Source organism: Lampetra planeri, chromosome 1 (assembly GCF_965212315.1).
Source record: "Lampetra planeri chromosome 1, kcLamPlan1.2.h2, whole genome shotgun sequence".
Classification (NCBI taxonomy): Eukaryota; Metazoa; Chordata; class Hyperoartia; order Petromyzontiformes; family Petromyzontidae; genus Lampetra; species Lampetra planeri.
Window position 1 is genome coordinate 34,101,454 of NC_136107.1, and position 27,359 is coordinate 34,128,812.

The 27,359-nt window shown below is 50.8% G+C and overlaps 2 protein-coding genes and 1 long non-coding RNA gene across 17 annotated transcripts; 1 reads left to right on the forward strand and 2 right to left on the reverse strand.

Annotated features, from left to right (window-relative positions):
• Positions 1-19,974, reverse strand: LOC144721582 (uncharacterized). Of its 4 annotated transcripts, none has more exons than XM_078599345.1 (3): positions 19,885-19,974; positions 3,100-3,179; positions 1-1,999 (listed from the first exon to the last, which is right to left on the reverse strand). In XM_078599345.1, the coding sequence occupies exon 3, from the start codon at positions 1,968-1,970 to the stop codon at positions 648-650; it is 1,323 nt and encodes a 440-aa protein (XP_078455471.1). In that variant the 5' UTR covers positions 1,971-1,999; positions 3,100-3,179; positions 19,885-19,974; the 3' UTR covers positions 1-647. The 4 variants fall into 4 exon arrangements, with proteins under 4 accessions (XP_078455471.1, XP_078455452.1, XP_078455442.1 ...); XM_078599326.1 differs by lacking the exon at positions 19,885-19,974 and adding an exon at positions 7,583-8,107; XM_078599316.1 differs by lacking the exon at positions 19,885-19,974 and adding an exon at positions 7,518-8,107.
• On the forward strand, positions 7,510-10,557 carry LOC144721648 (uncharacterized). Its single transcript, XR_013585942.1, has 2 exons — positions 7,510-9,286; positions 9,757-10,557. It is a non-coding gene; the product is annotated as an uncharacterized LOC144721648 (long non-coding RNA).
• LOC144721596 (G-protein coupled receptor 146-like) lies at positions 17,867-26,931 on the reverse strand. 12 transcript variants are annotated; one of them, XM_078599401.1, is made up of 4 exons: positions 26,715-26,930; positions 26,370-26,430; positions 22,472-24,374; positions 17,867-20,224 (listed from the first exon to the last, which is right to left on the reverse strand). In XM_078599401.1, the coding sequence occupies exons 3-4, from the start codon at positions 22,497-22,499 to the stop codon at positions 19,053-19,055; spliced, it is 1,200 nt and encodes a 399-aa protein (XP_078455527.1). In that variant the 5' UTR covers positions 22,500-24,374; positions 26,370-26,430; positions 26,715-26,930; the 3' UTR covers positions 17,867-19,052. The 12 variants fall into 12 exon arrangements, with proteins under 12 accessions (XP_078455527.1, XP_078455492.1, XP_078455484.1 ...); XM_078599366.1 differs by lacking the exon at positions 22,472-24,374 and having other exon boundaries at positions 26,373-26,430; positions 26,715-26,931; XM_078599358.1 differs by lacking the exon at positions 22,472-24,374 and having other exon boundaries at positions 26,715-26,931.
• Between the last annotated feature and the right edge of the window lie 428 nt (positions 26,932-27,359).

Genomic DNA, 27,359 nt, shown 5'->3' on the forward strand with positions numbered 1-27,359 from the left:
TTAATTGAGGTTACATTTTTTGTTCAACATACAGTATTGCTGATCAAACACGAGCTGTTATGAAGACAACGTTCCGTCGAAATCCGTATACTTACGCACAACCACAGTATTGCGTGTTCCAATCTAACTGAACAACCTGACAGTATACGAAGGTTCAAGTGAGTTACGGGAGTTTTTGGTGGGAATACAACGCGATTATGATGATGATGTTGATGATGATTGTGTCGATAGTGGTGGTGGTTGTGGATGAGTGTTGTTCTCTTGATTAATGGCGATTTTTATGATGTTTCGTTGTGATGATGATTGCGGTTGTCTTGATTGATATATAGCCAGGATGGATAATGATGATGATTTCCATTTCGGTGTTGATAGCGGTGATTGATCGGATGATTGATGATGATTTATGATTATTTAACCACACAAGGATGGCGGCGGGTGTGGTTGTGATCAACGGTGACACTGCTGCTGCTGCTGTGGTGAAGATGACTACGACAACGATTACGACGCTTTAGATTCTTCATAACGATGACCACGATGATGACGATGGGGATTTTGATTGTAGGTGCCGATCATGACCGCAGCTTTCACCGTAACAACATCACTCGTGGGGCCACAGAGCCTCGACGTGATCCCTCGCGACACCAGAGTCACACGGTGAGCGTTCGATGCCCGAACGCGGGCGTCCGCGGCTGCGAATGATCATCCCCTCCGACCCGAACCTCGACGGACGGATAGGCGTCCCATCGGATCGCAGCGCGGGCAACGTCCATCCTCGGGGTGGCGCTCGACTCGATGGCCCCGATGGTCGAGTGCAGTGAGCAGCTGTCGCCCCTCGCCTCGGCCACCTCCACGATGGGCTGCATCACCTTGTTGTGCGCCTGGCTCGTGGAGATGCCTCGGCAGGGGCCCGTCGCCCACCTCGCGAACACCAGCACGCTCTCCCGGTAGCACTCGCGCAGCGCGGCGCTCATCAGCGGCGAAGCGCAGCCGCAGCAGAGGATGGCGAGGAGGGCGAAGTCGGAGAAGGCCGCGCCGGTCTGGTCGAGACGCGGCACGGCGGCGCGCAGCAGGAGCGACGCGCCGTACAGGAGTCTGGTCGCTGCCCACGCGACGGCGATGCCGAACGGGGCACGGTACGGCCGCCTCCTCTCGGCTCTGCGTCTCGCGGCCTCCCCTCCCTGCCGTGGCGGCGGAGACCCCTCCAGGAGGACCTCGCGCAGGGCGCGCGCCGCGAACGGCGACATGGCGCACGCGGGCGCGACCAAGCCGAGGAAGAACTTGAAGAGGTCTCCTCCGGGGGGGCCGTGGCATGGGTCGGGCCGGCACGAGAGGCATTCCTCGGCGCGGCCGTCGTCACCGCCACCAACGCCGCCGCGGCCGTGGCCGCGACCGCCGGTGTTCGCGATCAACGTCGTGAAGATTGACAGCGCCACGCTCAACAAGGTCGCGAACAGCGCGGCCGCCAGGGGATTCGCCCGCAGGCGCCGGGCGAAGGAGCCGTGCGGAGGTCCCAGGACCTCGAAGGAACACTGGCACACGACGAGCAGCAGCAAGTAGGCGCTCGCGTAGTGAGCCGCGTTGAACAGCGTCGCCGTGACCAGGCAGCCCGGCCCGCTGCGAGGCGCCGCGTCCGCGTGGAGTGCGGAGGAGACCCACGCCGGCGAGACGGCGACCGACACGAGGTCGGCGGCGGCCAGGGCCATTAGCAGGGCGTCCAACGACTCCTGGAGCTGGCGCTTGACTCGCGTGCGCCAGTAGGTGTAGAGGACCAATGAGTTGCCTAGGAGGCCCACGGGGAAGAGGAGTCCCAGGTAGAGGTACCAGGCGGTCGCGCTGAAGCCCAGGCACTCGCGCGCGACGTGAGCCGGCCAAGTCGCGTTGCTGACGGAGGCGTTGGTCGTGGGGTCGACGTCGGGGAGGGATGTCGAGGATGATGTCAGGGTCGATGTGTCGTAGAAGCTGGTAGACATCTTGGAGGCGATGGTTCGCTTGGGAACATCTGGAACACACGGGCACTTTAGAAATATATAAAACAGAGCTCCGTGCTGTCGTCACAAATGTATACACAACTTTGTTTAGTTCATTTAGTGCCATAGCCAGCTCGTCAGGAGAAGGCAGTACTGCGAATGGACTAATCGTTATCTGTTTACATCTGTACGGGGATAGAGTGTTGCCCCCTCGCACACGTGACTTTCCTCGTGGTGCTCTGGTTTCCTCCCACGTGTATAAACAATGCGTCATTCATTGGCTGAAAAAAAACCCATCTGTAAATGAAAGACGACTGTAGCGGCAGGACCCTTTATGCAAAACGAGTCCTACGACTCAGCACGGCTTCCTTGGATAAGCACGCGATAGTATACACATCGTTGTTCCCTGGACTCTCTTGGATGTCGGGAGCTTTTGCCGCCCATTTTTTAAATGTTGGTCAATTAGGAAGCCACTCCAACGATGCGGTTTGAATCATCTGGATTGAAAACTAATTTCCCTAAGAACTGCTTTTTGTGTTGCGTTTGCCGTCCTTCCACCGCACCTCCGATTAGCACGGCTTGCGATGTACGGTGCGAAGGAAGTTCTACATACATACACGTGGCCAATGCTCTGGTCGGGTTTTGTTCATCTGATGTTCTTGTACTTGTTTTTTTACAATGAACATTTTTCGGGGGAATTTTGACAATATTTGTGGAGCGCGTCAAAATGTTTTAGCAACTTTTATTTTGATGTAATTTGCAGAAACGATGCTGTATGAAACAAAGTATTATTACCGCTATTCATACATGGAGGAAACATTCAAGCGTTCCGCAAGGATAGATTCAATCCACCGGAGTGCGCAGCGTTGTGTGATGCAGTCGTGTAAGCGATGCTACTATACACATTGAACAAATATATGATTTCAATTTAAAGCTTTCGTGACTGCAGGGATTCATCTTCTTGGTTCTTTCGGTAAAGTCACGTAGAATGGAAATACTATTATTATATTATTATAAATTGTTATATTATAATATTATTTTATGATGTTTTATTTTTATTATTTTATTATTTCCATTCTACTTGACTTTACCGAAAGAACCAAGAAAATATTTGATTATTCTGGTTACTCACATCAGTTGGAGCACGTTTGAAGTCGCCCGTGCAGTGGTGATCGTCACTTCACATGAACATTCCTCTCTTTGTCTCTGCGTCTGTGTCAGGTGACAGGGGTTTACAACATGAATCACACGCTTGCCTCGACGCACGCAAAAGTCACCAGTGAATTTGTCACACGTAACAATAGCCAAACCTTTAGATAATCTAAATCAGTAAATGTATATTAGAAAAAACTATCGATCCACATCTCTCCGATTAATACAACTATTGACTGAGTTTATTCACTACGACTTCCAGCCAAATCATCCTGAAATCGCACGATCTTGACCGACTTTCGATAGCTGAGCAGGGTTGAGCGTGGGTGACCTCCCGGAGCGTAACACGTTCTATAGGAGCTTAACACGTGTTATAGACGTGGGGCGACAAGATCTGCTTCGTGTCAAGAGATTGCAGCACAGCAAAACGATTTGGGCCATTAGCTGGAACGAGTGGCAAAAATTCAATTTCAAAGGTTGTATTGTGTTTAACCAAGGTGAGAACTAAAGAGACCAGGATGGGTCTCATTTGCAAGAGTAAGCCGGCGTATCAGTCTGGCAGTTGTGGGGGAGGTTGATGATTGCCGCGATGTGTGTAATCCCAACTGAGTTATTTGCGGCATCATTTTCAACTATGGCAAATTTGGACCCTGACGCCGGCAAACAATGGTCTGCTCCTGCGAATGACGCCACGCGATCTTTACCGTCCACTGTGACGCAGACTGCGCGTGGTATCATTGTAGTTATTTCACCCGCAGTAGTGGCCAGGGTTGCTGCTGGATTCGAACCATGATGCTCTGAAACGACCGGTGAACTTGCTACCGCTGGTCCGTGTCACTGCCCACCATTCATGCGTGGGGGGTTTTCTCCGGTTTTTGTCTGGGTTTTTCTCCGGGTTTTTCTCTGTGTTTCTTTCCGGGATTTTCTCCGGTTTTTCTCTGGGTTTTTCTCCGGGTTTTTCTCTGGGATTTTCTCCGGGATTTTCTCTGGGATTTTCTCTGAAATTTTCTCTGCTATTTTCTCTGGGTTTTTTTCTGTCGTTTTCTATGGGGTTTCTCCAGGGTTTTCTCCGGGGTTTTTCTCTGGGGTTTTCTCCGAGGTTTCGCCGGATAATCTACCCACACGAGGCCAAACACAACACATATTGAATTGGCCAAACATCGCAATCGCAGGATTCATCTGAAAGAGGATGTTGAGTCTCAGCGAGGATATCCTCGCTAAGCTATTCGGTTCAGGTGGTTGTGCTTCCGCTAGTGACTGTTCTACGTAGAGTGGTTGCGATTAAAAATATATCTAAGTGTTGAATTTATAGCTAAGTAACAATTCACACATACTCCCGCGCAATGCTATTTGATTCATTGTCACAATTTGATTCCATCGATTTTTTTTTGTCTTGTTTGTTCTGTCTGCCTTGTTTCTACTGCATTGTTCGCTATCTCACTTGAGTCATTAGCCCAACGGTTACATTTACACCCTGTCATCATTAGAATTGGCAAATACATTCACATTTTAAAAATAAGATTTCATAAATACACTCAAGCGTTGTAAAAAAAGAAAAATCTAATTTGCCAGGTATACTGATATATTATTACGCTTACAAAAATATACATGCTCATTTATGTTCTTAGATTTTATATGCAATACAGTTCACTGCATACGTAAAGACGGCTCAGCCCTGCAATTGCTCGCTCACGGCACTGCTGGCGGAAGGGCCTCCACTAGCGGGAGATCCAGAGAGGCCCTGTCGGGAGGTATTGTGGCCTACGTCTTGGAACAGGTGCGGAGGGAGGGTAACCACAGTTTACCCCACCACACAGAGAGGGTAACCACAGTTTACCCACCACACAGGGAGGGTAACCACAGTTTACCCCACCACACAGGGTACCACAGTTTACCCCACCACACAGGGAGGGTAACCACAGTTTACCACACCACACAGGGAGTGTAACCACAGTTTACCCCACCACACAGGGAGGGTAACCACAGTTGACCCCACCACACAAGGAGGGTACCCACAAGTTACCCCACCACATGGGGAGGGTAACCACAGTTTACTCCACCACACAGGGAGGGTAACCACAGATTACCCCACCAGACGGGGAGGGTAACCACAGTTTACTCCACCACACAGGGAGGGTAACCACAGTTTACTCCACCACACAGGGAGGGTAACCACAGTTTACCCCACCACAGAGGGAGGGGAACCACAGTTTACCCACCACACAGGGAGGGTAACCACAGTTTACCCCACCACAAAGGGAGGGTAACCACAGTTGACCCCACCACACAGGGAGGGTAAACACAGTTTACCCCACCACACAGGGAGGGTAACCACAGTTTACCCACCACACAGGGAGGGTAACCACAGTTGGCCCCACCACACAGGGAGGGTAACCACAGTTTACCCCACCACACAGGGAGGGTAACCACAGTTTACCCCACCACACAGGGAGGGTAACCACAGTTTACCCCACCACACAAGGAGGGTAACCACAGTTTACCCACCACACAGGGAGGGTAACCACAGTTTACCCCACCACAAAGGGAGGGTAACCACAGTTGACCCCACCACACAGGGAGGGTAAACACAGTTTACCCCACCACACAGGGAGGGTAACCACAGTTTACCCACCACACAGGGAGGGTAACCACAGTTGACCCCACCACACAGGGAGGGTAACCACAGTTTACCCCACCACACAGGGAGGGTAACCACAGTTTACCCCACCACACAAGGAGGGTAACCACAGTTTACCCCACCACACGGGGAGGGTAACCACAGTTTACCCCACCACACAGGGACGGTAACCACAGTTTACCTCACCAAACAGGGAGGGTAACCACAGTTTACCTCACCACACAGGGAGGGTAACCACAGTTTACCCCACCATACGGGGAGGGTAACCACAGTTTACCCCACCACACAGGGACGGTAACCACAGTTTACCCACCACACAGGGAGGGTAACCACAGTTTACCCACCACACAGGGAGGGTAACCACAGTTTACCCCACCACACAGGGAGGGTAACCACAGTTTACCCCACCACCCAGGGAGGGTAACCACAGTTTACCCACCACACAGGGATGGTAACCACAGTTTACCCCACCCCACAGGGAGGGTAACCACAGTTTACCCACCACACAGGGAGGGTAACTACAGTTTACCCCACCCCACAGGGAGGGTAACCACAGTTTACCCACCACACAGGGAGGGTAACCACAGTTTACCCACCACACAGGGAGGGTAACCACAGTTTACCCCACCCCACAGGGAGGGTAACCACAGTTTACCCACCACACAGGGAGGGTAACTACAGTTTACCCCACCCCACACGGAGGGTAACCACAGTTTACCCACCACACAGGGAGGGTAACCACAGTTTACCCACCACACAGGGAGGGTAACCACAGTTTACCCACCACACAGGGAGGGTAACCACAGTTTACCCCACCACCCAGGGAGGGTAACCACAGTTTACCCCACCCCACAGGGAGGGTAACCACAGTTTACCCACCACACAGGGAGGGTAACCACAGTTTACCCACCACACAGGGAGGGTAACCACAGTTTACCCCACCACACACGACATGCCGATCGACTAACCTGTGCTTCCCTGTGTACTGCTGGGTGGGACAGATATTTATCGAATCGAACCGGCGACTTCCAGTACGATACCCGTTACAGTCGGGCATCACAATTCCATTCACTAACAAGCAGGGTTAAAATAAAGGGACACTCACTCCCATCGGCCTATGTGTATATGGGTGCTTCTGGATCATTGTTGTACACGTGATGTTCCCAGGCACGTCAGCATTGACTGCACCAACCCCGGTCACCCCCAAGTACACACCGGTTTCAACCTCACGTGCCTCATCAGCAGCGCGTGGCACCGCTGATGAGAGCGTGGCATTCTCAGCAGCCAGGGCGTATCGATGATTCGATCCCATCAACAAGTGACCTTGCCTGGCTTACGCGAGGCGTCAATTATGACAGCGATACGTAGAACACACCGGGTATATTATTATCACGGTACAAGGTACGAGTTAACTAATGACTACAGTAATTCAATTACGCACACAAAGATCCCCCGTATAGCTTTCAACAGACGAGGAGACAAGCAAATGCTGCTGGTGTGGCCAGAACCACGCCCGTCCGCCTTTGTCGCCCCAGTGCTGATATTTAAACATAGCACCAGGTACTCATTTAAGGCCGAGTCGACCTAGGGTAGGCCCAGAACCGCCACTGTTATTGGCCGTGAGCGGAAATCGTACGAGGGTCGCCGGGTTCGTAGCGCGGCGCGTGAACCGCTACACTACCGCTCCCCCACATACCGCTTAAATACACACACACACGCACATATACACACGGACACAAATAGTGAATTAGACATCGCACCTATGTAGCTGTCAAGAGGGAGTCTTCGGGTGACAACTATCACGTAGAGAGGTCCCGAGACTCACGCGTTATGGGTGTCCACACTCGCATCGGCGTTATGAGTCTTTACAGTGTGTGCGTCTCCCCGTGAGTGAATGTGTGTACGCGTCTACGTGTGTGTGTGTGTGTTCCTGTGTGCGTCTGTGCGTATTCATGCATGCATGTGTAGGCTGTGTGGCTGTGTGTGTGTTCGCGTGTGTGTGCAGGCTATAACGCAGCATGTGAGTGGGGAACGGTGGTGTCGTGGTTAGCCACTCTGCGTTATGAACGCGGCCACCCAAGTTCAATTTTCGCTCACGGCCAACACCGTCAACATCAGAATTGGGGAGACAAAGGTGGCCGGGCGTGGTGTTATCCACGCCATCAAATCGTGTGCCGTTACGCCTTTCTTTTGCTGCTCGCTAACAGCACTTGCTCCGACAGCCGATGTGTGGCCTATTCGGGGGAACTTTGTCTTTGTTACGTGTGTGTGTGTGCGTAGGCTGCACGGCTGACTTTATCTCGCGCCCCACGCGAGCCCGTGGTCTCCCTCGTGGTTTCCTCGCCGCGGGGAGACGGAAGCACGCGCGATCGACTTCGCGCGAGACTCGACCATGTCAACGCGACAGCTTTGCGCGCACGCGTGCCCATACGGACCCCGCATGTAATGTTTGTTTCGCTGAACTTATTTCGCACGGTAATGTAGGCAACCGTGCTAATCGGAGGCGCGGGGGGGGGCGACAATAAACTAGACGGAAAAAAAACTGTTCTAATGAAATGAGTTTTAAATCGTCAACTCACTCACCGCCGGTGTAACCATTTGCAGTGTGTCCTCGAAATAAGGAGATGAACCAGGATGCTCCGGGATATGTATGCGCAATTTTTGTTACATTATTTCAATTGTACAAAAAATGGCCATTTACAGATCGTATTGTTGCGTGGTAATTGTTTTGTTATGTTATGAAATATATATTTATTTAAATGCGATATAAAAAATATGGAAAAACACCGTTCAAATCACAGAAACGTACAAGGAAATTCCAGAACGAGCAATGCGGTTCACGGTGGTGAGATGTTAACTACCTCGCCTGATATACAGGAGGCCGTGGGTTCGATGCCGACCCTGCCGCCTGTTGTATATTTGGAGTTTGAATGTTCTCCCCGTGCGTGGTCACATGCGCTGAGAGTATTTGGGTGCTATACATTCCCACGTGATGAGCCAATTCGTTGGGCTATCACTTGTGGCCAGATCGCTTCTGAAAAAGAGCTGTGTAGCTTAGTGGGCCTTACCTGGTAAAATAAAAAAAATGTTATAGCTTAGTTTAACTTAAATAGTTAAATGCGCAGTTACTGTAGAGTACAGGACTAAACCGGCAATACCTGGGCCTCTCACATCTCTGTGCAGCGTGGAGACACAGCTCAATTAATTAGCGTTTTATGTGATACATTTAAATTGCGTTTTCAATGTTTTTCAGCGATGTCGCTATCCCCCAAAGCCCCGTTATATCCGGGACAAGATATATTACGCCGTCCAAAATCCGACGGTTGAATTGTACCAGTGGCTGGTAGCGGACGTCATCCGTTTTTCTTTGCGATAGCGTCACCCTCCACGGGAGGCGATTTACTCTCTTGAGCGATGACAGAGACCGTCGTGTGTTTTGTTTTGTGTTCAGCGAGAGAATTAGAAGCAAACGCAGAGCTATATGCTGACCCTGGCTGCCCTACGACTGAACCCAATCAGCCTCCCGGTGGTAATTACTGTGGATACGGAATCGATTATTTTGTTCATCGGATTGTTCAGGTTGTAAGGAAAATATGCATTCGACTGTGGGCCACATTTCAGCTTCCCAGCCCGACTGGAACAACAACACTACCTTAAAATACAACAACAACATATACAATAGGCGACGTTTTGGGCAATGACCCATTTTTTTTAATTGCACATTAAATTCTAGCACTTCATATGTGCACCCAAATTGGTTATGTTGTGCTCTGAAGAAGGACCATTTCCCAAAACATCACCTATTATATTTTTTTTCTTTTTAAGGCAATAATTATTTACTAATGCGTTCAGTTTTTTAATAATTGTGCTTGTGCACCACTGTCAACGCACAATCAGCAAATGTCAAACATTCGAATTGGCACGAGCCACTCAGTATCGATGGTATTGACATCAGTGCTGTATAAATATTAGCTTATCTCTATCCACTGTTCGATGCAGGCCACTCCAAGCCGTTGCCCCCCCCCCGCCCCAGGGTGTCGCGATGCTGCAATCCATCTCGCTGGTGAACGCGAGCTCATTGTTTCAACGCTCCATCTCAGCAGGGAACATCCTCGCTCACGCGTCGTTCGCGCCCTGATGCTCTTTCACGCACGTCCGATGGGCACGGTTGGCTACGTACGGTGCGAACGAAGTTCAACATCCACACACAGCCATGCGGTGTTCTGCCCGAACCCGCTTGCTTTCCTCGACAGTCAAACTGATATGGGCCTGTTCTCTAATTCGCATGTTCCTCTTCCCGTCTCTCAGTGTAATTCCCAGCTGCACCTCCCTCTGTTTCCTGGATTGTGCGGATCAGATGTCGGAGTGCATGGCGCTCACGCCTGCACGTAATTCTACATCTGCATGCAATTCCACGTTATTATGACGGGAGCCAGTGGAGACCTATTCACAAGGCACCTACTGATGAATCGTGGGTGCTAGACGGAGCAGGCTCCTCTATCTGGGCGTGGACGCAAGGATTGGTGGATCACGAAAAGATTTGTTAAATTATCAATCTTCTGGGTAGCACAGAGGCCAGAACGTAGCAGTACAGGACAGCAACGAATTACTGAATCCATGTGTGCAGAACCTTTAGTGTTTTCCCTTAACATGCGTGGCAGGATTTATCCGGCTACTGTACCTTCCTGCGACACATAATTAAAATAAAAGCTCTCATTAAAGGAATTGGTCTAACATCCCAATGTGGCAAGACCCTCTTGAATAAAAACATTATCTTGAGCCTCAGTGAGGCTTTCTTGAGTAAGCGACGTTGTTATTTGCCAGACGGCGCTCATGTTACCGATGTTGGAGGAATGGTGATGATGGTTGAGGGCGATGATGATGATGTCACTGAGTCGATTGTGGCAAGGACGTGAACTCAGGCCTCACGACTGAGGGCCTTGCTGCTCTACCGAACGGGGCACCGTCATCCTGCCCACCGCGGAGATGGAGCGATGAAATCAGCTCGTGTGTCGTCAGTGCTGGGTGGATTATTCCATCCTGGGACCGTGAGACATGGCAGCGTCTTGGGGGGGGGGGGGGGGGGCTCTCATCTAGCAGTGGATAGCTGTTCCTTTTAACACGTAGGCTTTCGCGACCAATATTATTCATAATCAACGTTTTTGGGTTTAGATCGCGTTATTTGTTTACTGATTTGCCGTGTCGGGTGGTGGAGGGTTATGACACATTTATAAATAACGCAATCTAAACCCAAAAACGTTGATTATGAATAGCTGTTCCTGGCAGCTCACAATGATGAAGACGATTGCGTGTGTTTACAGCCATTTTCAATCCACTGCTAGGCTGATAAAACATTTGCAACGGTGAATGCACGAATCGGCTTTGTGTAAGTACAGCATGTGTGACGATGAATGTGGGCGCGAGTTGACGGGCCCACGCGGAACACGTGTTGAGCGGAGATATGGCGCTGACAGTGCGATTGTGTTGACGATATGATGGTGGCGATGGTGGTGACGACGATGATGATGATGATGATGGTGACGCTATTGAATTACATTTATTTTGTTGTTGTTACGCATCGAATTGGCGAGGCACAGACCAAAAATTCCGCGATGAAAATTCGTCCGACAAACTATGTGTGCACGGGCGATAGGGAGCAGCGGATAAGGGCCAGCTGCGTCATTGCGTTGAGCGAGGTCATAGCGACGTTGGTGAAAAATAAAGTCGAGCAGTGCACAGAAAGTGAGAGCAATGCAATTATTTAAAATTCGGATTCACGTGGCGTCCGAATACGACTGCATCTCGCAAAGCTGTAGGGAAAGGAGAGCGCGTATTTATGCACGAGTCAGAAAGAGGCAGTCTCAGGCACATGCAGGGCGAACGCGAGGAGGGTGTTTTGCAGGATGAACTTGAACAAGGGTATTGCATCGATAGCACAGATTGCAGAGGGACGGAAGTTCCTGGTTATGGGGGATATCAGGGGAGAATGAGTGACTTCCCTCTGAGCAACGGTTGACGGAGACCCCGATAGAAAGCGGTCGTTGCTGGCGTGCTGCATTGGAGAGTGCGTGGAGGGGAGTAGAGCGAGATGAGAGGTAGGAGAGTGTGCGGAGGAGAGTAGAGTGAGATGAGAGGTAGGAGAGTGCGTGGAGGGGAGTAGAGTGAGATGAGAGGTAGGAGAGTGTGCGGAGGAGAGTAGAGTGAGATGAGAGGTAGGAGAGTGCGTGGAGGGGAGTAGAGTGAGATGAGAGGTAGGAGAGTGTGCGGAGGAGAGTAGAGTGAGATGAGAGGTAGGAGAGTGCGTGGAGGGGAGTAGAGTGAGATGAGAGGTAGGAGAGTGCGTGGAGGGGAGTAGAGTGAGATGAGAGGTAGGAGAGTGTGCGGAGGAGAGTAGAGTGAGATGAGAGGTAGGAGAGTGCGTGGAGGGGAGTAGAGTGAGATGAGAGGTAGGAGAGTGTGCGGAGGAGAGTAGAGTGAGATGAGAGGTAGGAGAGTGCGTGGAGGGGAGTAGAGTGAGATGAGAGGTAGGAGAGTGCGTGGAGGGGAGTAGAGTGAGATGAGAGGTAGGAGAGTGTGCGGAGGAGAGTAGAGTGAGATGAGAGGTAGGAGAGTGCGTGGAGGGGAGTAGAGTGAGATGAGAGGTAGGAGAGTGTGCGGAGGAGAGTAGAGTGAGATGAGAGGTAGGAGAGTGCGTGGAGGGGAGTAGAGTGAGATGAGAGGTAGGAGAGTGTGCGGAGGGGAGTAGAGTGAGATGAGAGGTAGGAGAATGCGTGGAGGGGAGTAGAGTGAGATGAGAGGGAGAGGTAGGAGAGTGCGTGGAGGGGAGTAGAGTGAGATGAGAGGTAGGAGAGTGCTTGGAGGGGAGTAGAGTGAGATGAGAGGTAGGAGAGTGCGTGGAGGGGAGTAGAGCGAGATGAGAGGTAGGAGAGTGCGTGGAGGGGAGTAGAGTGAGATGAGAGGTAGGAGAGTGCGTGGAGGGGAGTAGAGTGAGATGAGAGGTAGGAGAGTGCGTGGAGGGGAGTAGAGTGAGATGAGAGGTAGGAGAGTGCGTGGAGGGGAGTAGAGTGAGATGAGAGGTAGGAGAGTGCGTGGAGGGGAGTAGAGTGAGATGAGAGGTAGGAGAGTGCGTGGAGGGGAGTAGAGTGAGATGAGAGGTAGGAGAGTGCGTGGAGGGGAGTAGAGTGAGATGAGAGGGGAGAGGCAGGAGAGTGCGTGGAGGGGAGTAGAGTGAGATGAGAGGTAGGAGAGTGTGCGGAGGAGAGTAGAGTGAGATGAGAGGTAGGAGAGTGTGCGGTGGAGAGTAGAGTGAGATGAGAGGGGAGAGGCAGGAGAGTGCGTGGAGGGGAGTAGAGTGAGATGAGAGAGAGGAGAGTGCGTGGAGGGGAGTAGAGTGAGATGAGAGGTAGGAGAGTGCGTGGAGGGGGATAGAGTGAGATGAGAGAGGAGAGGTAGGAGACTGCGTAGAGGGGGGTAGAGCGAGATAAGAGGTAGGAGAGTGTGCGGAGGAGAGTAGAGTGAGATGAGAGGTAGGAGAGTGCGTGGAGGGGAGTAGAGTGAGATGAGAGGTAGGAGAGTGTGCGGAGGAGAGTAGAGTGAGATGAGAGGTAGGAGAGTGCGTGGAGGGGAGTAGAGTGAGATGAGAGGTAGGAGAGTGCACGGATGGGAGTAGAGCGAGATGAGAGGTAGGAGAGTGCGTGGAGGGGGGTAGAGTGAGATGAGAGGGGAAAGGTAGGAGAGTGCGTGGAGGAGGGTAGAGTGAGATGAGAGGGGAGAGGTAGGGGAGTGCGTGGAGGGGAGTAATTATATAATAACAGAGTCCAACCCTTTCTGGCAATAAAACAGGTGTTAAGATGTTAAAGCACCAAACTGAAACCTTTAACAAGGAATCATGTCCGCATTAACAACAGATACTTGTGGTGAACATGAAAACAAAACATGCTCCGATATTATATGCATTGTCTTTGAAACTGATTGGTCCACACCAGAGACAGTTTTCTCAAGAGCCTCGTCTCAAACAGTGTTAGACCAGAGGACGCCAAAAGGCGAACAGCATAAAGCCAATGCATTATCAGGACATCGAGAGCTCGGGGTGCCAGAAAGGGTAAAACCTAATTGTATATTTTGACATACTGGCAATAGAGGTGCAAGGAAGTAATGATGATGGTCGATGGATGAAACCGGCGACCGAATGGCAGGGGAGATAATGCATCCTCGAGGACGACTGCTGATGAGATGGAGCAATACAAACAGCTTTTACGCTGGAGAGAGAGAGAAAAAAAAAAGTGCACTGCGGCATCGCACTGCGGCATCGCAGGGCAGGGGGGTGAAGGTGGCGTCGGGTCGACCTTCATCCAGCAGTGGATGAAGATCGACTTGGCTGATGACAATGATGATTGTGATGAAGTTGTTTATTCGCTTGAGAATCGATGTCTTTTGATGAATCGATGCGTTGTTGCTCCCACAATGCTCTAAGGGTCGCCACGATATGGCGACACCTCGACACATCTGTCGTGTGATATCGTATCGTCTGTCGCTTAGTCCGCGGATTCCAAAAATATACTTATACCGCGATTACAGTTGGTAATGTGTTTTTCTTTATTTCAGATTTTATTTAATTTTCTGACAAAATGCAATAACAAAGTCGATATCTTTAAAGTTGTGGATGGAATATTTCGCTGTTGTCAACGAAATTGACTGCTTCGTAAAACGCAGCATTTGACGGCATGGGATTTATGACGTCACAACGATCATCGGACATGCATTCATTTTATTGCATTATAAAGATTGTTCAGACTCCGTTGAGCGAACCGCAGTATACAATTCCTCCTGCGTGCATATGTCCCTCCCTGCCTATTACATCGTGCAGTTGGCCAACGTTGGTTCAAAGCGAGCCTGAATCTACTGATGAGACAATGATTGTCGAAACCGGTGCAAGAATGTTGCTTGTACTCAATCAATGCAGCTGAAAGTATTCACTCGCGGAAGGCCATGTGGTTGATGGGAAGTGAATACAATAATTTTATTTTGGAATGTGGAGGAACAGATATATATATGAAGATCTTCTTGGTTCTTTCGGTAAAGTCGCGTAGAAGGGAAATAATAAAACAATAAAAATAAAACATAATAAAATACAATTCTCACGACGTTTCTGCCACGTCGTGAGAATTGTATTTTATTATGTTTTATTACTATTATTTCATTATTTCCCTTCTTCGTGACTTTACCGAAAGAACCAAGAAGATGAATCCCTGCAGTCACGAAAGCTTTAAATCTAGATATATGAAGATATTCCGCTTATCTGCTTCACGACTTATATTCTCCCCGCGTGATGATAATGGTAATTTCGTACTAGGAAAATAGATAAACTGATCTCGCGATAATCATCATATCGTGAAATTTGACATCGTACTTTGAACGATGATGTCGCAGCACGCGCAAACAGTCCATGAGCCGAGACCCAGGGGCTGGCAAGCCTGCGGAGCCGCATGCGGCTCTATCAGGGCTACTTCTGGCGTTATTCGCGTGCATTGCGGCTCTTGAAATACTGAGGTTTTTTTTAAATACAGAATTTGTGAAAAAAAATTGGCTCGCTATGTTATTTTGGTTACCGATCCGTGCCGTAGACGGTACCATGTTCGAATATCTCGTTGTGGCCAATACCAGTGTATAATGTGATCATCATTTCAAACGAGTGGGTGGTAATCAAGTCCAGTAACTCGCTCTCATATACATCGAGACATCGGTGCTCCTAAAGCGGTATCAAGTATATACCCGCGCCTCCGATTAGCACGGTTGGCTACGTACGGTGAGAAAGAAATTACACATCCATACATAAGGGTCCGTCCATAAATGACGTCACGCGATTTTTGACGATTTTTTACCCCCCCTCCCCTCGTCACACGGCGTCACAAAAAGTCAGACCCCCCCTCAAATATGACATCACAAAGCTCTGCCCCCCCCCAAAAAAAAAATCTTCAAATCGTTTTAAAATATTGTCATTGTAGTGCGTATTTAATGTGCCGCTGCACTCTGATGTTGTAGGAGAAAACATTTACTAAAAAGTATATTTAATTAAGTAGAACGTGTTGTCTATATTTCTTTAAAGTTGCGAGTTTTGATGTGACGTCACATTTCTCAACCCCCCCCCCTCGTCACACATCGTCACAAATGTCTGACACCTCCCCCCTCTAGGTGCGTGACGTCATTTATGGACGGCCCCTAAATACATAAATACTCTGGGCCCATGGACTTTTATTACGCTTAGCATTGCGACCGAGGCTAAACATCGCCCTCTGTTGGCCGAATCTCTGCACCGATCACGCTGGTCAACTCAGGAAAGCCTCACTGAGGCTCCTGCTAAGATTTCGCAGGAGGGGGCGATGGTTGGTTGCTATATCTCCCATTGGGTACTACCAACTGAAGTGTTAAATGTTGTACCCCAGTTGTAACATGTGTGTGGATTGCTCTCCAACGCCCGACGCGGTAATACATTGGCGCGTTTGTTGACAATGTTATCAACTGGCTGTGCCGGGTGGAGGAGGGTTTGCGACACACATTTTTATTTACGTGATCTGACAAAAAAATAATTATTAATTGTATTGGTCGCGAAATCTGACACGTGCTAAATGAGTGATGTGAATAGTTGGTGCAGTCCATTTGGTAACCACATGAGCGAATGCAATCGGTGTGAAGCCGGGTTAACGCCTGAGCCATCCGTTGCGCAACCGAGTCGTGAATCGCTCGCAATGCGCGGACCGCCTCTGAAAACCGGTTGCCAGCAATTGCGCAACCGGCTGCGCTTGCAGTCGAGATACAGACTCGACTTTCACGCGATGCTGCCCTCTTGTCAATCCACTGCTGCGCCGTGCGCATCGTGGGGAAATTCTGACCATAATTCAACCACAGCAAAATTCACAGCACTGTGGATTTTGCTGTGGATGAAGTGTGGATTTTGCTGCAACTGTGAATGTTGCCGCTCTGCCTCCTGCTGCCCACATCGTAGCCTGCAACGTCCCACTGCTGGCAAAGTTGATCCCTGTGTCGTAGCGGCTTCGTCTCGCCGTGCGATCCGGGCGACACGATGGTGGCGCAGTGTTGGCACTTGCAGCCTCACATCAAGGATAACCCCTCGTTCGATTACCGATTGAGGCATTGCTTGCTTGTGGAGTTCGTGTGTTCTCCTGTTGTTCTCAATGGGGTTTCCTCCGGCTTCTCCAGGAGGACCCGGTGTGTTGTTGTTGTGTGTGATGCGTTGTTAGCCTTGTAACGTGTGCCACGTTGATGCACGACCTTATTTAACCGGGCACATAGTTTTTTTTTGTTTTGTTTTGCACAGAATGTATACGTTTTTTTCGCACCGTACGTAGCCAACCGTGCTTATCGGAGTAATCAGGTCCCAATCGAAAATGGGGATTTATTGCCCAACTGGTTTCACCTGTGCCAAAATAAAACCAAATAAACCTAATACAATCAGTTTAACACGTAGGCTTTCGCCAGCAATATTATTCATAATAGTGGTGTTTGGGTTACATCGCGTGAATATAAATGTGTCGTTAAACCCGACGACACCCCACACAGCCAATTAGTAAGGTTTTTTACGTAAACTAGTACAGCACACAAACACACCGGTGTGCTGTACTAGTAACGAATTGGCACGTTCTGTTTACGTGACAAACCTTACTAATTGGCTGTGTCGGGTGGTGGCGGGTTTAACGACACATTTATATTTAACCCAAAAACCTCTGTTATGGCTAACACGACCAACAAGGTTGGCTTTTCTTCCCCAGGGTAAGAAAGTAAAAGTAATAATAATAGCTTATTTTAGTTCTCTCGAGATCAACTCTGGACTAGGTTTTGTTGTCCATCGTAGGCCAGCGGTTCTTACGTGGTGTCCACTTATCTGGTCTAAAGCGAAAAATTAAATAAATAGTATGAATCATTAATGCAGAAGCAAAAGCTGCTGTAATTAAATTAGTAGTCGTCATTATTGTTACTTCACTTGATCAACAAACCGTTCCGAGACCGAATGGGAATTCTTCTCATTGCCAACACTAGCAGCAATTCCGCTCGAAATCAAAAGACGCGGAGGAATCAGACGGATGCCTCCCTGTGGGGTTTTCAGCAATTGTTTAATAAAGATCACAGAAGCAGAACTAATTCAATAACTTAACGACGTACATTGTCAAACCTCTGAAATTTGCATTGCGTTACAGCGCAGCGACGGGAATGTTCGTGGTTGTATCCAGACGTAACAATCGCACCGTGGCCGGGAAGAAAAATAAAGTCACAAGCATCATTTTGTTTCCCACTGCGCCACAGTCGGACCCTGCGCACGCGTACAGAGATGCGCACACCTCTACAACAACTATTGACAGCCGCTAAACGACGGTGACATCACCACAGCGCTTGTGTCCAAGCTAAGTGCACTTTGCAGCTACGTCAAGTGTCCAAGGCTCACTGGTGGGAGGTCACGAGGCAATCTCAGGATGTATCATCAGCCGTGGTCAATCCATTGATGAAGACCTCCATGACTCACCGCTGCCTCCCACGATCATGCGAAGCAGCGATCCACCTGTAGCGGCCGCACAAAAAGACAAAGAACCCCCACGGCGGCCTTCGCAGATTATTGTGCCAAGTGCTATTGTAGACACCTTATGCAGGCGATCACGGCGCACCAGGGGATGGTGTTACCACAGCCACGCCCGATTGTTAATCGTTCATGGCTGGGTCAACCTAGGGATGGTCCCCACCCTTTTTTGTGATAACACACGCCACTATCAGACGTGGCCTGGAATCGAACTCGCGTAACAGGGATCTAAGCACAGTGCGGTCGCCACAACGCTACACACACCGGTACAAGCGTAGACACACACATAACAATAACAGCCGCTAGTTGCCACCATGTGGCGGTGACATCACCAGCCTAGGTGCACTTTGAGGCCACGTGCAGTGGGCAAGGCTTCCTGCTAAGCAGGTGGTCACGAGACAGACCCAGGTGCCATGGGTCGACTGACTGAGATGACCAGCCTTGTGCCAACTCGCTGCATTTTAGCTGCCCAGCGCTTCGCTCGCTCACAGAACACACACACGCGTACTTACAAACACACACAGCAACAACAATCGCCATTCGCCACTAAGTGGCGGGTGACGTCACCACGGCGCTTGTGCCAGGCTATGTGCACGTTGAGGCCACGAAAAGTGTCGAATGCCCGTTGGCAGGTCACGGGGCAGACCCAGGTGCCGAATACACACACGTACATACAAACACACAAACACACGCACGCACGCGCCCGCACCTACACGGCTTCTGTCAGGGGCAGCGACGAGTGCCGGCTGTAGCGTCGCCTCCCGCACCGCGACCCGAGCGCGGCCCCCACGAGCCTCGCACGCTCCGCCACTCCACGGCACATGCGCGCGTACACGCACGGCGCCACGCACGGGGGCGCGTATGCGAGCATCTGTGCCAGCGCCTTGACCAGGCGGAACGAGGGCCTCCTCCTCACGGCGGCGAACACGCCGGCCCCGACGGTCGCGTAGAACGGGGCCCACAGCGAGAAGTGGACGGGCACCGCCACGAGCGCCATGCGCAGCGCACCTCTCTGCGCTTCCCGCTCGGCGGCGTCGTCGTCGTCAACGCCACCGCCGCCGCGTGACAGCAGACGCGCGGCGCACCACGCGCTCACGCACGAGCCCGCGACCGGCACGACGAAGCCCGTGACGACGAGCGAGACGTCGGCGAGCTCGCGCACGCCGAGCGCCACGCAGTCGAGGTGCCCGCGCCGCGAGCAGCCGATCTGCAGCGCGGCGGGGAACGCGGCCAGGCACGAGCCGCCCCACAGGAAGGCGCACACGTGCGGGGCGCTGCGCGCGTCCACGAGCGGCGGGCGCGAGCCCGCGGGTAGCGCCGCCTCCAGGTACGCGTCGAAGGCGAGCAGGGTCACCGAGTAGGCGCTCGCCAGCGCCGACACGTGGAAGAGGACGTAGGCCGCGGCGCAGCCGTACGCGCCGCGCGGGTCGCGCTCGGCGGCCCCGTCCGTCGCGTCCGTCGCGTCGTGCGTCAGCCCCGTGAGGTGCGCCAGAGCCACGCTCAGCTGCAGGGCGTTGGCCAGCGCGGCGCTCGTCACGTACACGTCCACCGCGGACGGTTGGCGAGCCGCGGCGCTCCGAGGATGAGGAGGTGGAGGAGGAGAGGCGCCTCCGATGGCGGCGAGAGCGCGGTATCCACCGCACAGGTTCACGGCGGCCACGCCGAGATTGAGGAGCAGCGCGGGAGGCACCAGCGTGACCAGGAAGATGGAGCAGATGGTGGCGAGGACGACCTCGCCCTGACGATGGTCCCAGCCGCACGACGTCTCGCGGAGGAGTCGCCCGCTGCGCATCAGAGTGAAGTCGCGTGTGGCCAGAGTGCACGCGTTGCCCAGGGCCTCCTCGTGCCACGGGTCAGGGACGCAGTCCCACATCTTTCCCCCTGCACATAAATGGGGGGGGGGGTGGGGGGGTAGACGGCGCTAGTTCGCAGAGAGATGGGCCGCTGTGTATGTATGTGTACTGCTTGCATGTTAACAGCATGGTTACTTCTTCTTGGTTTTTTCGGTAAAGTCACGTAGAAGGGAAATAATAAAATAAGAAAATTTAAACATAGTAAAATAAAATTATAATGTTTTATTTGTATTATTTTATTATTTCCCTTCTACGCGACTTTACCGAAAAAACCAAGAAGATGAATCCCTGCAGTCACGAAAGCTTTCAATCGAAAGCATGGTTACTGTTGTCATGAACTCCACCCGTGTTGAGGACTCGGTTTACCAGTCTGACTGTTTCGTCTCAGCCACACCGTTTCCAATCACGACCACACTGCAGGTCACAATAACACGCTCACTCACTCATCCACTCACCACACCGCAGGCCACAATTCAAGGAACGTATTAACTCTCATCTATCACATGTTCAGTTGTGCTGGTTGTTGCTGGCCGCTTTGCGTTTTGGCTTGTGGCCAGCAACCGTGATTTTAATAAAGGTGTGGGTTGTCAACTTACAAGTCTACAAGCAGGTGTCGGCCGTGCTGATGATGGGAATAATCTCTCTGTCACTTAAACAACAATACTCCTTGATGAAACTACGTTGTACGAGTCACCTAACGGGGTTTTAGGCTTCGTCCTCCGGCACCCTGTCATTGTGGACTCACCAAGTTTATGCAATGAATGAACGCTCCATTGATTACGAGTGACCCGAGTAAGAGATTACCTATAACCGCCACATAGTGACTGTTTACATCTAGTGGTTATACAATAGCATCGTCTATTTTTGATTAGTCTGAGTGTTTTTTTTTCTATTTACAACGGGACAAATGTAGATCATACTACCCGCTAAAAAAGACTTAATACATTCGTTAATAACACTGCCTTAAGAGGAACAAAAATATACATGTAAGTATTCACGTTTCGGGCAATTGCCCTTGTTCATTGTTTTGCTATGAATAAGAGACATTGCCTGCTGCGACGTTAGTTCGAATCCGGGTTTCAGCCACTCGTGATTAAATCAGCTTCTCCAATTTAGATAACTGATGAGTCTCAGCCCAGTCGCCATCAATGACTGCACACCAATCCATCTCATGAAATTATTTGTTTTTACTTAATTCAGCATAGGACGGATTGAATGCCACGTGACGAACACCTGTATAGCATAGCTTGCGGGAATGTGCACCGCCCCCTCGTGTGCATGATATGTAATTGCAGGCACCACAGTAATAGTTCTGTGATGTCATCTTCCGCGGGCCTTTCTCGGACACGAGGTGATGTTACTCAGCTTGTGTGGAGAGGTCCACAGGCCTAGGGGAAGTCCTTCCGCTCATATCCGCGAGATTCTGGCGATTCGATCTCCCGGCTCGACAGTTCAATGATCAGTTTCTTAAATCTCCCTTCCCCCTCTTCCATCCACCCACCAGTTGAATAAACGGGTAGATCACAGTGAATTGATGGGCATGTCGCGTGTGGTGAGGTCAAGCGTGGTTACTCCCAACTCTTCCAAAACATCTGGCCAGCGTGGAAGAGTAGGCCAAATACAATATAGGTCTCTGGAGTGTGCTCAAGTGGAGGCCCTAAGCAAGAAATTGCAGGGCTGAAGGTTTACCGACTGGTGCATAAAACAATGACGCTTTGACGACGTCCACTTCTCGGATTCGAACTCAGCTGTAGGGGGTGTGAAGCAGTGTTTCCTGACCAACACCACCGCTAAGCACACACACGTGTACACGTATAGCTTAAACAGCATAACGTTATCATCGCTGCATCACGCTTCAGCGCTTTGTCAACCCACTGCTGGATAAAGGTCTTCCCAGCTCACGTTGCGTGGATTATTGGACCATACTTCACCACGCTGGTCAGTGCGTATGGGTAATGGTGGGGGGGGGGGCAAGATCGATTCAAGATATCGATAGCCACTGATGTTAGCCATGACCGCGAATCAAACTCAGGCCATTGGGTTCGTGTTGCAGTGCGCTCAAGACTGCGCCACTCCTCGTTTATTATGTGACAACTATTAAATAATACTCAGTTTTATTAGAATATACAGCCCATGGTCAATCCACTGCTGAATGAAGGTCTCCACAATACCATGTCGGTCCTAGGGCTTGTTTGGCCAGACCTCACCACGCTGGTCAGTATATATATACTGTTCGTGTGTGTATATAGCCAGACAAAAAACGTGTTATTCTTACCTTGCTGCTGAGCGAATTCCGCAAGCATAAGAAATGAAACGATCGGATCGATTGCCTTCCCGTAGTAGTCGTGCTGGTGGGGTGTGGGTTAGTTACAGCGTGCGGAATCCGTGCGCACAGCTTCTCAGCTGTGAAAGTCCCTCACTACAGCTGGTGTGTGTGCGCGTACGTATGACCGTGTTGTATGAGTACGTGAGTAGATCATCTTTGTCTTTGGGGAGCGGCTATGCAGCGGTTATCGCGCTGCGCCAGGAACCCGGCGACCCGAGTTCGATTCTCGCTCACGGCCAACGCCAGTGACGATTATCCGAACCGGTGCCGGGCCTCCCCTAGGTCAACTCAGCCTAAAATAAGTAACCTGGTGCAGTAGACAAAGGCGGTCTGGCGCGGTGCTGGCCACCCACCCCCTTGTTTACCTGTGCTGGCTAACAACACTTGTCCCAAGCGTCTGTTGAGGCTATAAGGGGGCTCGTTGTCTTTGTTGTTTGTGTGACTATGTGAGAGCGCGTGGCCATTCTCGATAATTCGTCTGAAGTTCATTATCTTTCGCTTTATCACCGAAGTCCGTCCGCACCCGTCGCCTGCAAAAGTGTCCCGCCCTGCACGCCTGTGTGTGTGAGGGGGCTAAACGGGCGCGGCACGGGCTGGAGAAGAGATGGAGTGATGTGGTACAAGAGGATGTGGAGCTGAGTGGACTTGCCGATAACTGGTACCAGCGGTGTCGAGATCGGCCTCTGTGGAGGAGGCTCGTGATGGACGCTACTGTGCACTTGGAGGCAGTCGCTCTCCGACAATAACCGAGGGCAGATGAGCGACGTTCACAACATCGAGCGGAGCGCCGGATGGCTAAAGCACAGCAAGTTGGCACAGTAGGGGGCACAGGTGGTGCATCAGCCAGTCATCTCGGTCATCTCGGTCAGTCGACCCGTGGCACCTGGGTCTGCCCCGTGACCTCCTGCCAGCGGGCGTTCGACACTTCACGTGGCCTCAACGTGCACATGGCCCGGCACAAGCGCCGTGGTGACGTTACCGCTACTTAGTGTTGTTGTCGTGTGTGTACGTTTAGTTGTGTGTGTCTGTTCACGCGTGTGTACGTGTGTGTCTTTGTTCGTGAGCGGTAGGGTAGGGGCTAACGCACCACGCTGCAAACCCGAAACAACCCTCGTTCAATTCCCGCTCACGACTACATAACAGTGGCAAATATTTTAACAGGCTGTGGGACTCCCCCTAGGTCAACTCAACCTTAATTGAGTATCCTGTGCGACGTTTAAACATCAGAACTGGGAAGACAAAGGCGGCCGGGCGTGGTTCCGGTCACCCACCCCCGCGTGTGCCGTGCTGGCCGAAATAGGTGCTCGCTAACAGCAATTGCCCGATAACAGTACATTAATATCTATACGACGGGGGTCTTTATTCTGTGTGCACTTGTGTGTGTACGTATGTGTGTAAGTATGTACGTTTGTGAAAGCGGAATGATCGGGGCCGATGATTTGTGGTTGTGGCGGCACGCCACGAGTGAATAACAATTATACACAAACATTGTTCGTGGTTCACGTTCCTGCTGCTACCGCTGCTGCGCTGGCAGTGTTGCACAAAAAAATAATGAATCAGGACACAAAACCCCTCCACAACGCAATCGTCTACAGCACCACTGCTCTAAATTGCAACAAAAACAGAAAATAGGCGACGTTTCGGGCAATGACCCTTCTTCATAGCGGAGAGAGAAAGAGTGCCCAGAGTAATCGAGTGAGAACTCGTAGGAGACTTGCACTTTCGACCTTTGAGGGGGTGGGGGTGGCAGTTTCCTTGCCAGTGGCCACGTGGCCGTAGCGCGCTCGGTGTGGTGATGGTGGTCACGCGTCGTCTAGACGCCGCCGCCGACGACGCTGGCCTCTCAGTCCGCCTGTGTTGTCGACGTGGATAAGACCCCAAGCGTCTTTAAACGTCGCAGAATTGGCAATTACGGGGCGAGCTATCAAAGGCAAACACTTGGCCAAAACTTGACCAACCAGTCACCAGTACCAGCCCTTCCAATGACCCACACACTAACTAGTTCACCACTAACTAGTACCAGCCCTCTCACTGACCTCCTAACTAGTCCACCAATAACTAGTACTAGCCCTTCCAATGACCCACAGACTAACTAGTCCACCAATAACTAGTACCAGCCCTTCCAATGACCCACAGACTAACTAGTCCACCACGAACTAGTACCAGCCCTTCCAATGACCCACAGACTAACTAGTCCACCACTATCTAGTACCAGCCCTTCCAATGACCCACAGACTAACTAGTCCACCACTAACTAGTACCAGCCCTTCCAATGACCCACAGACTAACTAGTCTACCACTAACTAGTACCAGCCCTTCCAATGACCCACATCCTAACTAGTCCACCACTAACTAGTACTAGCCCTACCAATGACCCACAGACTAACTAGTTCACCACTAACTAGTACTAGCCCTACCAATGACCCACATCCTAACTAGTCCACCACTAACTAGTACCAGCCCTACCAATGACCCACATCCTAACTAGTCCACCACTAACTAGTACCAGCCCTACCAATGACCCACATCCTAACTAGTCCACCACTAACTAGTACTAACCCTTCCAATGACCCACAGACTAACTAGTCCACCACTAACTAGTACCAGCCCTTCCAATGACCCACATCCTAACTAGTCCATCACTAACTAGTACTAGCCCTTCCAATGACCCACATCCTAACTAGTCCACCACTAACTAGTACCAGCCCTTCCAATGACCGTGGCCCTCTCGCTGACCATAACCTTAACTCGTCATCCAGCCACTGATGTTAGCCCTTCACTGACCCTATCCCATGCACGTACGATCACTCATGATGACCGTAACCATGAGCGACTATCCGACGGTCACTCGCGCTGTGACTCTACTCAACAAGACGTGTGCTTAGAATCGTTCTCCACGCACCACTTTACCCTCTTGACCTTGAGCTTCCTCGAAGTCCTTCCTACAGCAGTGTCGTGAGCGAATAATTGCAGGGCTGCGCTTTTGGCCACTGCGCAAATTAAATTCCAAGTACAGTACGCTCTATATCAGGGGTGTGGAACCTTTTTTCTGCCAAGGGCCATTTGGATATTTATAACATCATTATGCGGGCCATACAAAATATATCAACTGAAAAATTAGCCTGTTATATTTGGTCAACGTTTAATTAACTCACCCCTAATGTGATGGCTGGAACTGCTTTTCTTTGATGAGGCGTGTGATGTTAGCTGACTATTGATGATGTTGCTACTGGCAACTGCTTTTCCAGGTTTGCTCCTAGATTTTTTTTAATTTCGAGTCCCGCCTGCGGTTGCCTTGGCAGGGCCAGAGACCAAATGATTTCGCGGGCCTCATACGGCCCACGGACCAAACGCCCCCCACTACTGCAGTCTATATGCTCAGGCAGTGGTTCTCAACATGTTCAGGCAGTGGTTCTCAGCATTGTTTGGCTACTGTACACCACCCCTTGTTGAAGTTAGTCTCAAACGAGCACTCCCTTGCTCGACCCAACATGGTTTCTGAGACATGAACGCACGAATCGTGAACATCTATGGTTTAACCAATTGTACATTTTGTGAGGTATCCTAATTAGCGAGTGGCTGCAAGCGAATTACCAAAAATAATAATCAATAACGGACTCTGCATGCGTGCCGTGATTGGTTGGTGCACGCTGGTTGCTCTTGGAAAACCCAACATCGTTGACGATCAATGAGTTTATAGAAAGTAATTTTACATCTTTCCAGGTTACCACAAGGATTACAAAATTTATCGTAGTTATTTCATATTGGCAGATTCATACGCGATTATTCACCAATGGCACCCATTGTATATTATATATTTGACGCATTTATACATCGCCTCACGTACCACCTGGGACATTGCCCCCGGTTGAGAACCACTGTTCCATCAGACCCGTCCCATGCCTTGGCTGGCACACCGCCCAATCCAGTAAGTAATCGATGCAAAACAACAACAACAACAACAGGACAACAACAGGGTTAGCGAGCGCCTATCAAGGCCGGCAGGGCACACAATGGGATGGGTGTTGCCAGCACCACGCCAGGCCGCCTTTGTCTCCCCAACGCTGATGTCTACTAAACCGTAACCAGGATCGCACACTTACTCATTTAAGGCCGAGTCGACCTAGGGGAGGCCCAGTACCGGTTCGAAATATTGATTGGTCGTGATTGTGCGCGCACGCAAGACACTCACGCTTACTCGACGACCCGCTCGTTAGCCCTTCGGAGATGGATGGTGGTGGGTGGTGGTGGTGGTTGTTCTTTGTGTGAGTGGGAGGTGGTCAGTGAGTGGCTTCTGTATCAGGAAGGGGCCAAGATACGCTTCACGGAAACGATTTGGCAATTTGGCCTGTCGTGTTGGGACATCGCCCTTGGGCCGGCATGCGACTTAGTCTAAGTTGACTCAGCCTCAAATACGTACATCTGCAAGTACCCCGGGGATTGGGGGATGTGGCCGCGAACGTCGACATGTCGATTAATAGAAATATCGATTAATAGAAATGTCGATGATTTGAGCTCACGAACGCAAGCAGCGTGCGAAAAGAATACGGACAACTTGAAACTTGGAGGACGGTAAAACCCATTGAAATCGTGATACATTATAAAGTGTTAATACAAGCGGTGTTCAGGTTCGGCGCAGATAACTCACCGGTTCAATTCCGATCTCCCAGCGATAACAATTAAACAACGACGCAACTTTCTTACACCGCCACGCAGCATTGCACTGTAAATGGGTCCACGGTGTTTGCGTGTAGTGGGGTAAAGTGTGGGGACTCCCATGCACGTGTTTATCAGAAGATTGGACCAAACACTGCAGCTGCCTCGAGTGCCAGTCCCT